The sequence below is a fragment of the Hylobates moloch genome, unplaced genomic scaffold, assembly GCF_009828535.3.
Source record: "Hylobates moloch isolate HMO894 unplaced genomic scaffold, HMol_V3 SCAFFOLD_5, whole genome shotgun sequence".
Taxonomy (NCBI): Eukaryota; Metazoa; Chordata; class Mammalia; order Primates; family Hylobatidae; genus Hylobates; species Hylobates moloch.
The window spans coordinates 108151477-108166900 of record NW_026652280.1 but is presented as its reverse complement, the minus strand read 5'-3'; the positions used below and the strand labels follow the sequence as shown (position 1 = coordinate 108166900).

The 15424-nt window shown below is 47.9% G+C and overlaps 1 protein-coding gene across 2 annotated transcripts in view; it reads right to left on the bottom strand.

The window, feature by feature from the left end:
- Positions 1-9392: 9392 nt before the first annotated feature.
- Positions 9393-15424, bottom strand: part of ZNF697 (zinc finger protein 697) — a 29344-nt gene continuing 23312 nt past the window's right edge. For both annotated transcript variants that reach the window (XM_032154851.2, XM_058439398.1), the window contains exon 3: positions 9393-14379. In XM_032154851.2, coding sequence (XP_032010742.1) covers positions 12968-14379 — 1412 coding nt within the window. In that variant the 3' untranslated portion in view covers positions 9393-12967. The remainder of the gene's footprint in view (positions 14380-15424) is intronic.

Genomic DNA, 15424 nt, shown 5'->3' with positions numbered 1-15424 from the left:
CAAAACCTGCCTAGTCCCTGGCCCAACCAGAAGCTTTCTGTCCTAATCATATACCAGAGGAGAGACAATGTGATTTGCTTTTTCCAAATCTCAGTGGCCGATTCTGAACAATTGTTGTCTCTTCTAACTTGAGGTCATTTTTAACTACTAGAGCTCCATTTCTACTCTTAAATGAGAAAGGATTTCTTTTCTTTTAAATCTCCTATTTCTTCACGCAGTTCAATGTAAAGAGCAATAAATGTTTTAATGCTTAACCTAGAGGAAGATGTAGTTTTCTGTTAATACCTAGTTCCCTCCTTTTCTTTTCATTTCCAGGTATCATCATCTTTAACTTAGGAGAGTAGCATGAAGCCAGGGTTGGAGGGGTGGGCAGAGTAGTGGGAGGATCTGGAAGGGCGATAAAGACTGAATAAGCTCTACTGTGTTTCAGGCATCTACAATAGGACCTACATGTGACATATATTACCTCACTCAATACTTATCAGAAACCTATCAGGTGGGGGTGACTATTCCCATTTTACCGTTAAGGAAACTTGTTCACCATCACACTAATGATTAGTGGCTAGGCCTGATACCAGGAAGTTGGTCTTGAAAGTCCTTATCTTTCCATGGAATCATGCAGCCTGAACTGGTCTTATCAGTGGTACAGCAGAGCACTGGATCATGGGATGCTGATACTTGGGAGAGCCCCAGCTTTTTGGGGTTACCTCTTTCTTGCCCAATCTGGTACAGGGGAATCTCTAGAACCAAGGAGAATCCCTGAGGGGCATCTGAAAGAATTTGCATGCCTTTCTTAATGGCCCTTAGCAGGGCAGAGAGAAACAAAAATGCATCAGGCCTCCACCTGCTTCAGTGTAAATTTCTTTGAAGGTCTCTAGAACACACCTGGCTATATGTGTGCTGGCCATTCTGATCATACATAACCCTGCATTTCACCCTTTCAAATCACACAATGAACCACACCATGGGTTCCTGGGCAAGTAGAAAAAACAAGTGTGAACTTCCTCCAAAATATACCTTCTACTCAGCCCAAAATTAGAAGTCTACTATCCCACATCCCCAGATTTAACTGCCTCTCTCTCTCCTTTCTCCTCTTCTTTAAATCACATACTTTCTTCCTTTATTCTTCCATATCCTTAGGCTCTTTCTTCCCTCCATCTCCTCTTTAATCACTGGTTCTCTCATTCTTCTCAATTTCCCTGAAGAGAGGAGGCCAATCAAGACAAGTTTGGGGACTTCAGTGATGACATAGTCATTAACCAATCAATGAAAACAGTCAAAAGAAATACTATCGGGGCATCAGGGACAGAGTTGAAATGAAGCAGGTGAGGAGGTTGCTATGGGTCCAGAGTGAGGGGATGGAAGCTGTCTCCCTCTGGACCTTTGTGTATCACAGCCATGATGAGAGTCACATCCAACATCAAAATGACTTCTTTCTTACACAGGAAATTTACAGATCATTAATCAGTTGAATTTGATTACCACAATGGAGTTAGTTTCAGTGTTCATTCTGAAGAGAAAAGGGAACCACATTCTGGCCCAGATGAACAGGTTTCCACCACCTTCAAAACCCCAAGGAACAGATGATCAGCACTAGCATCAGCAGGGAGTGGCCCCAGGCAGTGGGGTTAGGTGAAAAATGCAACACCCCTCCTTCTCCAGCTGCTTCACAAAATGCAAGAGCCAGCATCTCTCCAGCTCTTGTAATGCGTGCGCACGATCCATATGTTAATGCCAAGTACCATGGGAATCAACGGAGCGTGGTAGAATCAGGGACAAGAGCCCTTCCCCTGGTTTTTCAGCCTAGTGAAACTCTACACTTACGAAACCACCAGGGCAATTTTCACAGGGAAATGAAGGAAAATGACAGATCTCCAACGGGCAGCGAGGGGGGTTCAAAGAAACAGATGAGGGGGCCGGATGAGTCAACAGTCTCAACTGAACAAGCACAAAGACCTCGCAGTGTTGTGGCCAACAAAATTTGCCATCCCTTCTTACACCTGAGGGTGCCAAGCAGGTAAAGCTCCTGCACCAAGCCCCGCTGCACCTCACGTGATGCACCACACGGGGGCAGCAAAGGCTAAGAGGGAAGAACAAGGAAGCCTGACCTGGCCGGGATTTTTGAGTCCTTTTTCTCCACCTGGGTGAGTGGCTTTGCATGGTACCTGACAAAGGATTGAATAAAAGCACAGGCAAGTGCTCAGCCACTGGCTTAAGGGCTAGGTGTATATGAGTACAGAGAATGGAGCTGAGCCGAAGTCACTGGGAAAAGCCACAGGAGCCAGTGGGGCTTGAATGAGGCCTTGAATTCCTCGGTCCAAGCAGTGGGCACAGCCCGAGCAGTGGTGCAGAGGAGGACGGGGAGGCATGAGGGGGCCCCTCCCCTTCTGGAAAGTATGTACAGAGGGCAGATGAGAGAGCTCAGGTGCCAGACTAAGCCACAGATTAGATAGGCAGGTTCCAAGGGCCGGGGTGGGCCCCAGAGCCTGTGATGGACTGGTGAGAACTGGCAGGAAAGTGACCAGAGGCCAACTCTTATGATGTGAAATCCCGTGATTTCTAAATATTAGTGACTAACTCTAAATTTGAAAAAGCAGTGTGAAGATCTGCACCAGGAGAGGGATGTGTGGGCTAGTGTTCCAACTGTATGTGCAATAATTTATATCTTAAAAAGTGGGTGGCGAGGTGTCAGCAGCAAATCTGTTCATTCTTGGCGATAAGTCCCAAATATACATTATTATATCATATTCTCAGCTTTCCTGTATGTTTAACGTAGGTTATAATTTGTTAATAAATTAAATTTGGTGGGGAACAAATATGCAAACTAAGAAAACACATTCACAGGCTGGCCCCAGGATTAAGGCCTCTGATTTTCCACTTCTGCTCCCAGTCTAGTGGTCCAGTGCAAGAGATAAAATAGGAGACATGTTAGGTGCAGTGCACAGTAAATGTGAAGAGTGCCATAAGAAAGGAAAATGCTTCCGGGAGATCCATTCCCATAGGGGATTCATGGGGTCCTTGCATTTGGGCTAAATATCAGAAGATGGGTAGGATTTCCACAGACAGGAATGTGAGGGAAAGTATTCCAGGTGGAGACAATGGAGACTGCAAAGACCCAAGTGGGAAAGGGGTCACTTTTAGGGAACAATGAGACCAGACCAGAGAGCACCACGCCAAGGGAGAAATGGAAGATACACCTGGAAAGACATGATGGGCACAAACAGGATCACCCAGGGCCACCCCTGGAGACGACCTGCCTCCTTCTTTCATTGATCTCAGAATAGGAGTTCTGTGTCCCCATTAAAGACGACTTGGGCCAGGCACGGTGGCTCAGGCCTGTAATCCTAGCACCTTGGGAGGCTGAGGCAGATGGATCACCTGAGGTCAGGAGTTCGAGACTAGCCTGGCCAACATGGAGAAAGCCTGTCTCTACTAAAAATACAAAAAATTAGCCAGGCAAGGTGTTGGCGCCTGTAATCCCAGCTACTTGAGAGGCTGAGGCAGGAGAATTGCTTGAATCCAAGAGGCTGAGGTTTCAGTGAGCCGAGATTGCACTATTGTACTCCAGCCTGGGTGACAGAGTGAGACTCTGTCTCCAAAAAAAAAAAAAAGACAACTTGACATTCAATTACTTCACACATACAACATGCCTCATGTTCTCTCAAAAATTGGACTCTATGGGAAAAGAATGTCTCCTCTAGCTACGAATATTGATGGTGATGCTAAAAGCTGGGACGTCATTCACTCTGCAATGGGAATTGTTCAGCTGTCCCTGGAAGATGACCTTGGCAGCATGTTGTAGGATGGACTGAAAGAGATGAAGAGGATACTTCAAGAATCTAGGTAAGAAATAAAGGCCTGAGTTATGTGTTGGTAACAAAACAGAATACAGGGGCAACTGCAGCAGGCCTGAGATAGAATGGCCGCTAGTTTAGACAGGACTGGGTGTGGGCACAGAATTCCCAAGAACACACTTTCTCAAGCCAGAAACCTGGATGGCAGCCCCCACTCCACCCACCTATCATTCAGCGCTACCAACTTTACCTCCACAACACCTCTTGAATGTGTCGTCTTCCTCCCTGGTAACATCATTCCTACTCGTATCCCCAAAAGACCTCCTTGTCTTGGAGAGTCACTCATGAAACCTATCCTCAGCAGTCTTGCCAGAGTTCTCTCCAAACTAGTCTCACCATGTCACGCCCTCTCTTAAAACCAACCACGAGGGGGAGCCCCAGGACTGTCAGGATGAGCCTGAGAGCCTTAGCATAACATAGAGGGTCTCTGAAGCCCTGGGCCCTGCCTGACACTCCAGACTAATTCTCATCAGTCCCTGCCCTATCCCCAGATTCTCCTACTTTGTGTCTCAACAACTTTCCAAACTCAGCGCTTCCTGCATGCAGCATGCTTTTACATCCACCCAGGCCAGTGCACTGCATTCCTTCTGCTTAGAGGGTGCCAAGCTCTCCTGCCAGTGCATCCTTCCTAGCTCCTTATTCACCATCCAAAGCATCTCTTTTTATAGCCTCCATGCTTTGTGCATAGTACCACTGCCATTAATTTTTCATTTATATATCCTGTTCCCCACCCCTACACTGCCATGTCCTGAGGACAGTAACTCACCATGTCATCTCTCTGTCCCCAGTGACTGACACAAAATAGACACATGGGCTGATGGATGGAAGGATGAAACACAAGCAGACTCAACTGCTAGGATGGAGACAGGAGGGATGGAGAGTCAGGGAGCAGAATGCTTTGAATGACAAAGCAAGAAAGAATTCAAAGATGAATTTTCATAGTGTTGATGAACCTGAAGAAGCTGGATCACCATGATGAGAGCTGGGAAAGAGATAAGCCACATAGTGAGTATGGTGCTGAGAATGAACTCATTTATGTGATATAAAGAGAGAGTGGGGTTTTGAGAGGCCCATGAGCAGGGAAAGGGAAAGGCTGATGAAGGCGAAGTCCAGCTGCCAAGGTTATAAAGGGACTGGGCATTAGATCCAAAACCTGAAATGGTGCAAGACCCAGAGCATTTTTATACTACAAAAAAAGGAAAATCTGCTTTTGAAAATTGAATTCAGAAGAGAATCTCCCACTCTTAATTGACTCAAGTGAGGACCACGCAACCTCTCTGTCTACAGGTGCTTCTTAAGACATCAGGGGACTCCGGTGGAAATTTGAGGGGTGTTCTTATTCTTTATCTTGGCCCAAGATCCCACCCAATGGTAATGGGCAGGGAATGGAGTTGGTGATCTGCGGCATGAAAGAGGTTCATTATGAGGAAGTGGAGAGGGAAGGCTGGATGAAAAGAAAGTGGCTTTAGCCACTCTGTCCCCAAAGGCAGGGAGCACTGAGGTCAGTTACAGACTCCAAAACAGTCAGTAATCTGTTCTGGAAACCTGAAGCTCCTTATTGAACAGTGCAATCTTTCCTCAAGAAATGGAAGAACCAGCACTGATGCAGTCAGCCCTTCTTCCAAAACAGGTACTGGCGACAGAGAGGTGGGCGTGAGATGGACCCTGGGCCTATTGTCATCTTAGCATGAATACTGGCCACTGAAGTAGGAATACCCTTCTCATGAGCCTGGCCCTAACTGCCTCCCGCACCAGCTGGAGTCTGTCAAATCCCTGGTGTAGCTCTGAGCAGAGCAGCTCTCTGGGCACAAGGCCGGTGAGGTCACCCAGGGCCTGTGCTTGGCTTAAGGGGCTGCCATGGGACCCCACATTTCATTTTGCACTGATCCCTGTAAAATATGCAGCGAATTCTGATTATGGGAACTTCTTTCAGCAGCAGGGAAAAACACCTATTGCTGCCCTATCGTGGGTACATGAAAAAAGCTCCCTGGCTCCTACAGGGCAGATCGATGTCTTTGTGGAGTTCAGATTTTAGAGCAAAGAAAGCTTCATCAGGCATGGTGGGGCACACCTGTATTCCCAGCTACTGGGAGGCTGAGGGGGAAGATCACTTGAATCCAGGAATTCAACGTCAGATAAGACCTTACCTCTAAAATTTTTATTAAATTGAAGTTAAAGAAGGATCTAGGGACCTTTATTCCAGCTTTAACTGTGGGCTCCTTTCCTTCTTTCATTTTACCGATGAGGAAACTGAGGCCTAGGAAGTGAGATGTCTTTCTCAATGTTCACCTAGACCACTGTCTGTAATAGTGACCCCGGATTTGCTACTTTTAAGATGAAAAGGGGGGTGAAGGCATAGAACTAGGAGGTTGTCCTACCAACATATTCATAAAGTGGGGGTGGGGCGGGGAAACTGGGATGAGAGACATTTAGAAAGAGGGCAGAGGGCAGGTTTAACCATAAGTCAGCTATCTAATCCATTTGTCTGGCCCATACAGCTCAACCTCTCGTCTGAACATCAGCTTGTGGACGTAGGTGCTGCATAAATGGAGACAGGCAGGTGCTTCATGGTATAGAAATAAAAGTAGTTGGGGGTGAGAGAAACTAAGCAAAGGGGTCAAGGAGGGCAAAAAACGAGTATTCTTTTGTTTTAGAAGAAGAATATTTTTGCAATAAGAGCGAAGAGTGAAAATCCTGGGTTCTCATTTCAATTTTGCCATCGAAGTTAAGCAAATCTTTTTACCTTCTTGCGTCTGTTTCCTTTCCTGCAAAATGAAGGCTATGGCTCATTTCTAAGGTCTGTTGCCAATGACATTGGGCTGTAAAAGTGTAAGATGATTTGCATCCTCTGGCACCTGCACACTTCTGCAGCTAAACTTCATAACACAAGCCTCCATGTGCTTGTTTGTTTGTGTGAAGCCAAAGCTATTTGAGAAAGTGGTTTCCCAGCCCTTTCCTGGCTCTAGTGGCACCTGGCACCTCAGTGGGAAAGGGGCATCATACCTCTCATAGGGTTGTGAAGGGTCAAGAAGTGGGGCCAAGTAGGAACTGATTCCCTTCCTCCCTGATATCTGATGACCACTGAACTGCAGAACTTAATGCTGACTTTAATACGGCCTTTTGTTTTGGCATTAAGCTATAGATGTTTCCCAAGAAGGTTTTAAAATTCTTTGACAATCACTAGAAATTAAAATGGGCAGGACCAACAGAGACAGTGCCTACTGAAAAGGAATCAGAAACCCAGAAAAGTCATGCCTTGCTCAAGTCCACTGCCAGCTAATGCCAAAGCTCTGCCCTGCACACTTCACGCACAGCACACCCTCAAAGGAGAAGCAGAACTAGTTCCTTCTTTCTTCCTGCTCTCAGGAAAGGGAGGCCATGCCTTCTCACTCCCTCATCACCCTGCCTCAGGAGCTGGAAATCCCAGAGGACACAGGCCACATGCACAGCAACTGCCTCTCTCCTCCTAGGATCCCAGGAGCTATGATACAAGACTTTAGGATGTCCCTCAGCAGCCCCTTCTCTGCAGCACTGGGCACAACCGCCTGGTAACCACCTTGCTTCCTAACATTCACACAAGCCCCTGAATCTTACAAAAGCCTTCATGTTTGTCATTTGGTTTGATTTCCCCACACCTCATACCTGCATCTTTCCACTGCACAGATGAGAGCAAGATCAAGAATACCTATAGGGCTTGGTCTAGGCTGCAGCAACACTCAACGGTGGCTGTGTCAGTCCAGTGAATCTCAGGCTGTGAAGTCATGTCTGTGATTTCTACCAACTCTATTAACTTCGACACAGAAATCGGCAGAGCTACTTCAGCTAAAACCTTGAAGTGACTGACCCTCATTTCAGACATTCGCTAATGCTATACTTGACAAGAGAAATGTCTAGCCAGATCCTTTTCCAGCCCCTTGACAAGGTGAACTAGCTTTTCCAAGGTCACACACTGTCCCTTCCCTCACCCAACAAAGCCAGCTAAAGTGGGCATTGCCTGATTTGCAACAGTGGTGGGGACTCTGACTTATAGTTGCAGAGTCCTTGGCAGAGAATCTGCTTAATGCTGAACATTTGCTGAATGTACCATCTTGCCCTAGCTTAACATGTGAAGCCTTGACATGAAGTTCCCCCTGTCCACTTCCCACACCCTGCAGCCCCAGAGGCCAAATCCTTAAAGTCAAACTTATAGTTGGCAAAATAATTCACTCAAGCAGGTTGGGCAGGCAGGAAATGAAATAGGCCTTCACCTTCACCTTTAAATGGTGCTGGAATGTGCAAGCATCTCTCTCTCATATCTGTCTCTCTAGCACTGAGCACTATGCCTGGCACTTGCCCACTCAGCTGAGGGGTGAACTTCTCAGGGGCTCTGCTCTTAATGAGTCACAGCCTTGGGGCCTGGGGAAGGCCAGTCATACACAGATGGTATCAGAACACCCAGGCAGAACCACTCCCTACTTCAGCCCTTGATGCTTTCAGAAAAGCATCTCAGTGGCGTGTCTTCAGTGGATAAAAAGAATGCACGGAACTGCTTCCAGTAAATCCCTGGTCTCCAGGAACTGGGGTCTGGCAATTCTTTTACTCAGGTTGGAAATCCTTCAAATATATGTGTGGGAATGCCAACTTAAGCATTGCACTTACACTGACACCTTTTTCAACCTTCTTAAAAACACGGGGCAACATGGTATATGGAACACCTTGCCACCCACCTCATTGGCTTCCAAAGCTGAGCATTCCCAGCTGCTGGAACGAGACAGGGCGCCAGCTGGATGCAGACAGCATTGTGAACAGTGCCCTGGATCCCACAGGAGCAGCAAGAAATTGAAACCCACTGGAATGTGCTTTGGGTTAGCAGAGATGACCTTGAAACCAGTCTAGCAGCAGAAAACTACAATCTACAAGGTACTTGGCGGCTGTGACAGGGAGACAGAGGAGCAAGCACTAGGCAATTCATGCTGGAGACTGGCCAGGTGTGCTCCTCCCCTCCCACCAGGGGCAGAGAGAACGGAAATTATGTGAATGCCAAGGGCAGCTGAGAAAAGGAGTCATGCCTGGGGTTTTGCTTTGTTGTGAGCTGAGTTGGGGGAATAAAGATCTGAGAGAAGCGGAGGAAGGCTGACTGTGAGTGGTGAAGACGGCGAAGGCCAGCAGCAGCCTTCCACACCTATTCCATTGTCATCTGATGGACAGCCAAGATAGGCACTTTTCCTGGCTCTTACTTATGATATTGTCTTCACTATTTGGAGCAGTTGTGTGAAAGGTGGCCTACCAGGAGCAGACAAAGCCTGTTGCATCTTGCACTGCCCTTTGCCTCCATATCCCCCAGCGGAGGAGAGGATTTGAGCCTTATGTACTATTATACGTACTGTAATTCCCAAGAAAGAATGGGGGGTCTCTAATTGGTCCTACAGAGTTCTCAACCATTTGCTCATTAAAATCGCCTGGGGAGTTTCTATAAAACTGCAGGAACTTAGGCCTCACTCCAGTTAATTGCTCTCTTCATTTAAAAGGCAAACAATCCAAAAAGCTCTGCAAGGTTAAAAAAATCTGTAGCTTAAACTAATCAAACCTCAAGAATTCCAGGTTGACCGGGTATAGTTTTTCTAATTGGAATGTGGGCAGAGGCCCACTCACAGCAAATTCAGGGTGAAGTAGCACAGATAATATGCAAATGTGCCTGTATGGGTATGACTGCATTCTGATGCAACTTTATGTACAAAGATATGCAGGGCAGGTTTGGTAGTTTGTCAACCCTTGTTCTACAAGAACATAGCTTCCATAGATAGAGCTGAGTGACATTTAATGTGTGGCAAAGAAGAATGACATGGTAAAAGACTGATATGGATTTAATGACAAATATTCCATATTGGTTGCTGAACACCAGAATGCTGTCCAAGGAACCATCATTAAATAAAACAACCTGAAAATAAGGTAATTCTCACGTATACAAGCACACTCACACGAAACCTGTTACTTTTAGGATCATTAAATTATTCACTATTTTAACAAACAGCTGTAAAATAACATTACAGTGAAGAAAAATGTGCACAAACTTCAGAAACACAGTTTAGATTGTCTATGAACACAGGTCCTTAATTTGTATTTTTTCACATATGTACAGTCTCTTGATTGTAAAGAGACCACATGGCTCAAGGGGTGAACTTCTCATTTTCTCCTTCCAACTCAGAGCTCAAGATTTAATCAAAACCATTTAGCCTATTTTAACTGCTCCAGGTTTTGCTTAGTAAAGGGCAGCACAGGAAGACTGCTCTTCACCAAATTCTCCAGGAAACAAATAATACACTTGCTTCCACCATCATTAATGAGTTGGTGGAAAAAGTCCTCAGACTAACATTTTCAAGGGTGAATCGCAGTTAACAGAGTTTGCTGAAGAAATATTATTCTAAAACTAGATAGAAGAAACAACCTCCTGAATGCATTTAACCTCACTTAATGCAGGTAAGTTCCCTGAAGAATTGTAAGAAAAAATGGAATCACATTTTAAATGCACCAATAGAGTCGGGTGTTGGTAGTTGGATTGTTTTCTTCTGCTAAGAATGTGCTCATAGAAGGGATATCAACGTAGCAGCTGACTCTCTTATCCATGGTAATAGAAATAATGAGAGAGGTAAACGAAGTCCAAAGATTCCCACTGCCACTAAACTATTTTACATTAGCTTCACTCTCCACTCCCTGTTGAACTCATTCTCTAAAGTTGCTGATATGTAGTATATTTGATGAAGATGAGACCAGGCATAGCAATGGCAGCAAAAAACAATAAAGAGGATAATCAATCCATGAATAATCAAAAGTTGGATGAGATTTCATAGGCACAGACTTGAGAAAACTTAAAACAGCTGGAAGAGGTAGATGTACATGGAAAGAAACCCACAAAGCAGTAAGATTACCTAGAAATTGGCTATATTATTTTCAGGTGGGTCTAATATGCTTAGTATTCAGATTACAAGTCAGAATTCAAAATGGACACTTGTTTGCTTGTATTACTCCTGACTAGAAGAAAACGAGAATTAATGTCTTTCAAAACTGTCTATAGTTTGAAAATCTATTTGCATTTGTGAATAACAATAAACTGATTAAGAGGGCAAGATCAACAGGCATTATACAAGCCCAGAATTATCAGGATTTTTAAGTGTTTTTATAACCACAAAAACATGCTTTCCTACAGTCCCCAAAGAGGTTCTTTACTAGAATACAATTGATCAAGTATAAATTACTAGCATCCACAGAAACTTTGCTAAAAGTGTAAAAACAATCTCGTAGCTTTTTTTTCTCCCTTCCACTGTGTCCAATATTTTGTGAAGATGCTTCCATGAAATGTGTAGGGTAACAATCACTAGTGAAGAAAACAATACTGCTTTCCACAACTCTAACTTCTAAAGGCTAACCTAGCACAGGGATCTTCAGCATAAGTAACTGAAATCTATACAAGAGTCATCTAACTACAGCCCCTTACTAGAAATGGAACACAGCTAGGATACCCTAATTAGGCGACAAAGACCAGCTTTGTCAATAAGGACAAGTTTGGCCCTTCTAGGCAAGCCTTAAGTTTTTCATCAAGCATAAGAATTTTCAGTGTCCTTATTTTATTATATAAATCATGACAAGTAAGTCTTCCTAGCAGCTGAGCTGGAGAATGCAAAAGGTCAGGCTACAATTATTCACACTGTCCTCAGCCTCTCTTCAGGACAGCCTGCACACTCCTGTTCCCAGGCCTTCCCTAAGACAGGGGTCATAATACTGATCTAACTCACAATGATGTGAGAAACAACTAACAATTATTAAAAAGCATAAAGCACTTTGCAAATATCAAAGTGCTATTTTGGCATCTATATAACAACCAGAAAACATTCATTGTTTGTGCTATTTGGCAATTTTGCATTTACACCTCTCCCTGACTGGGCTCTCCTGGGTAAAGCCTTGAGAGTTCTACTGTGCCTCCACGTGCAGGAAAAAGACATTCTTACTTAGACTAGATCCCTCGTCAATATGCATGGAAGGGGGGGTCAGTGGAGGTCACTAACAAATGCAAAGTGAAGGCAAATGAGAACAAGGAGTCTTGCATCCCAACAAAGCGAACACTTTCCTGGATTTCTCACATAAAGGCCAGCAAAACTCTGAGCTAGCTGACTTTTTAGCAGGTCACTGGGCAACTGTTGGTCTAAAGTTCACTTGAAACACCTACATCAAGGTGAGGTGGGAAAAGGAAAGTCACACATAGCTGCGATTGTTCCTTTTCCCTGCACTTAAAAACACCACAGTTGAGACCTGAAAGAAATACTGGGTGTGGCACACACCTGGGATGGGGTGAGGGCGGGGGAGGAGGGTCATCCAGGTAAACCACCTTGACCCAGCATGAAGCTAGAGTATTTTCAAGGAAGTAGCAAAGAACCCGGGACAGAATCAGGATTTCCCACATCTGAGAACCAGTTATAAATGAATTTCTAAACCCCAGACATTGCCCCTTGAAATGAGAGTGTGGCGTTTTTCAGCCCACTTTCCCTTGGATGCCTCAAAATAGCAGCTAACTGTGGCTCAGAGAAAGGAAAAGTACATTAAATATCCTTTCCTATGTGACTGACAAGATTCCCCTACTTTTTGTGAGACAACAGGTGATGTGTGGAGATCGGGCAAACTCTTGGTGGGACCCAGATAGAATCACTTATACTTGGTTTTATTTCGCCCCATAACCCTCATTTAAACCCTCTCCCCGCAGACTTCTACAGGCCATCGCGGCCTACCCTAGTCTATTGCCCGCCATTCTGTTCCCACCCCAGACCACGAACTGCTCTTCCTCAGGGTCCTCAATGCGCCTGGTCCTCCAAGCTCTTCACCCCCTACAGCGTGTATTTAAGGAAGTCATCACCCCAAGCGCATCTCCTGAACAATTCTTCCATGGAGAGGAGGCAAGTATAGCACCGGGAAAGAACAACTTACTCAACATTCCTCCCACTTCAGGAAACCCCAAACACCAAAGGCTCCCCAGTCACTCTCAGATTGTCCCTCCCGCCCCTTCCCCACTTCCTTCCCCTGGGTCCGTCCCAGGATATCTACCCCCCACAGGCTCCCCAAAGGGCAGCCTCCCTCGGACCCCGCCCCTAGCACAGGTGCAGCTTCTGGTGCTGCGCGAGGTGCGTTTTGTAGCGGAAGCCTTTGCCGCAGCCCGCACACTTGTGCGGCTTGTTGCCCGTGTGGATGCGGCGGTGGCGGATCAGGTGGGAGCTCTGGATAAAGCTCTTGCCGCACTCGATGCACGTGTAGGGCTTCTCGCCCGTGTGCGTGCGCTGGTGCTGCGTGAGCGTGGAGAAGTCGCTGAAGCGCTTCTCGCACTGGCCGCAGCGGAAGGGCTTCTCGCCGGTGTGCACGCGCAGGTGGTTCACCAGGTGCGAGTTACGCCCGAAGCCCTTCCCGCACTCGCGGCACACGTAGGGCCGCTCACCCGAATGCGTGCGCTTGTGCGTGAAGAGGTGCGAGCTGACGCTGAAGGTCTCGCCGCACTCGGAGCACATGTAGGGCTTCTCGCCCGTGTGCACGCGCTGGTGCTTCACCAAGTCCGAGCGCCAGCTGAAGCGCTTGCCGCACTCGCCACAGCCGTGCGGCTTCTCGCCCGTGTGGATGCGCTGGTGGTTGGCCAGGTGCGAACGGCGCACGAAGCCCTTGCCGCACTCCCCGCAGGCGAAGGGCCGCAGCGCCGCCGCCCCCGCGCCGCTGGCCGCCGCGTGCGCGCGCCGGTGGCTCAGCAGATGCGAGCTGAGGCTGAAGGCCTCGCCGCACTCGGGGCACGGGTAGGGCTTCTCGCCCGTGTGCAGGCGCCGGTGCTTGAGCAGGTCGGCGCGCCAGCTGAAGCTCTTGCCGCAGTCGGCGCACAGGTTGGGCCGCTCGCCCGTGTGCAGGCGCAGGTGGTTGGTCAGGTAGGTGTTGCGGCTGAAGCCCTTGCCGCACTCCCCGCATCGGAAGGGCTTTTCGCGCGGGGGCCGGGCCAGCGGGGGCCCGGCCCCGAAGCCCCCCGCCACACCCACCCCCATCATGCCCACCATCGCGTCGCACTCCCCCGCCAGGCCGAAGGGCTCCAGGCTGGCGGCGGCAGCGGCCTCAGCCAGGCGGTGAATGCGCTGGTGCTGCAGGAAGGCGGCGCCGGGACTGAAGCTCTCCCCGCAGTCGGGGCAGATGGTGGGCGCGTCCATGATGCTGGCCACCAGGCTATCCAGCTCCCCGAGGTCCACGGCCATGGGGTGGTGGAGCCGGTGGAAGCGGCGGTGGGCGGACTTGTCACCTCGGTGCCGACTCCCCAGGGAGAGATGTCGCCTCCAGGGAAGTACGGGAGGGGCCGGCTGCTCCTCTTCCTCCTCCAGCCGGTTCTCCCCAGCACTCTCGTCGTCGTCCTCCCGGAGGCTCCGGGATATGCTGTCAGACTCAGACAGTCCTGGGAACATCGCCATGTCAGCTACACCAGATTGGTCATCCTCTTCCCCACGGACAGAAACGCCTTCTTCCTCACTCAGCTGCCCTTCTGCAACAGAAGAAGGTCGCAGTGGGGAATTACTATACTTGGCATTCAAAAGATAGGCCCAGAGGAAACCTCAGTAATAAAACTGTGATTCCCTCCCTCAGGCACTCTGGATCCCTGCCCCTCCAAGGACCCCTGAGAGTCTAGCGTCTCTCAACTGGATCCTCCAGGGAAAGGCCTAAAGGAGAGTGCACTCATTGCCCCCTCTGCCCACCAGTTCTTCAGGCAGCCTCCTCGGGCCCAGGCCCCACTAGCTGGACCCGAGGCACTGCCTAGCAGAGCCATCTGAAGGCCTGACTGCCTGTGTTCGGGATATTCAAGTCTGTGCCAGGTAGGACACTCCCTAAGATCTCAGGAGAAAAGGTTTACTCACTCCAAGAGCTACCAATTCCTTTTAAGATTCTAGTCTCAAAAGACAAGAACAGTCTGCCAACCTGAGAAAGACCACTTGGCCTCACCAGGCCCTGGACTAATTTTTTCTTTTTTTCTTTTTATTTTTGAGACGGAGTCTTGCTCTGTCGTCCAGGCTGGAGTGCAGTGGCGCAATCTTGGCTCACTGCAACCTCCGCCTCCTGGGTTCAAGCGATTCTCCTGCCTCAGCCTCCTGAGTAGCTGGGATTACAGGCTCATGCCACCACGCCCAGCTAACTTTTGTATTTTTAGTAGACATGGGGTTTCACCATGTTGGTCAGGCTGGTCTCGATCTCCTGACCTCGTTTTCTGCCCACCTCGGTTCCCAAAGTGCTGGGATTACGGGCATGAGCCACCGCGCCCAGCCCCCAGGACTAATTTTTAAAGTACATTTGGTCAGTCTGAAACAGCTTATGATGGAACAAAAAACTGAACTCACCTTCAGGACTTTGCTATGGATCGGGGGAGGGGGATAGTAGTGAGGAATAGAAAAAGAGATTACAGAGCGTAGAGCTGGTGAGCCCAGGTTAGAGGCTGGTCCAGGACACACACCTGTTGGTCTCTGGCTGCGTATCCCCAAGCAGAGGGAAGTTGCTGAGATGTGAAAGGCCTCACACGTGCCCTCCTCCACATGCTT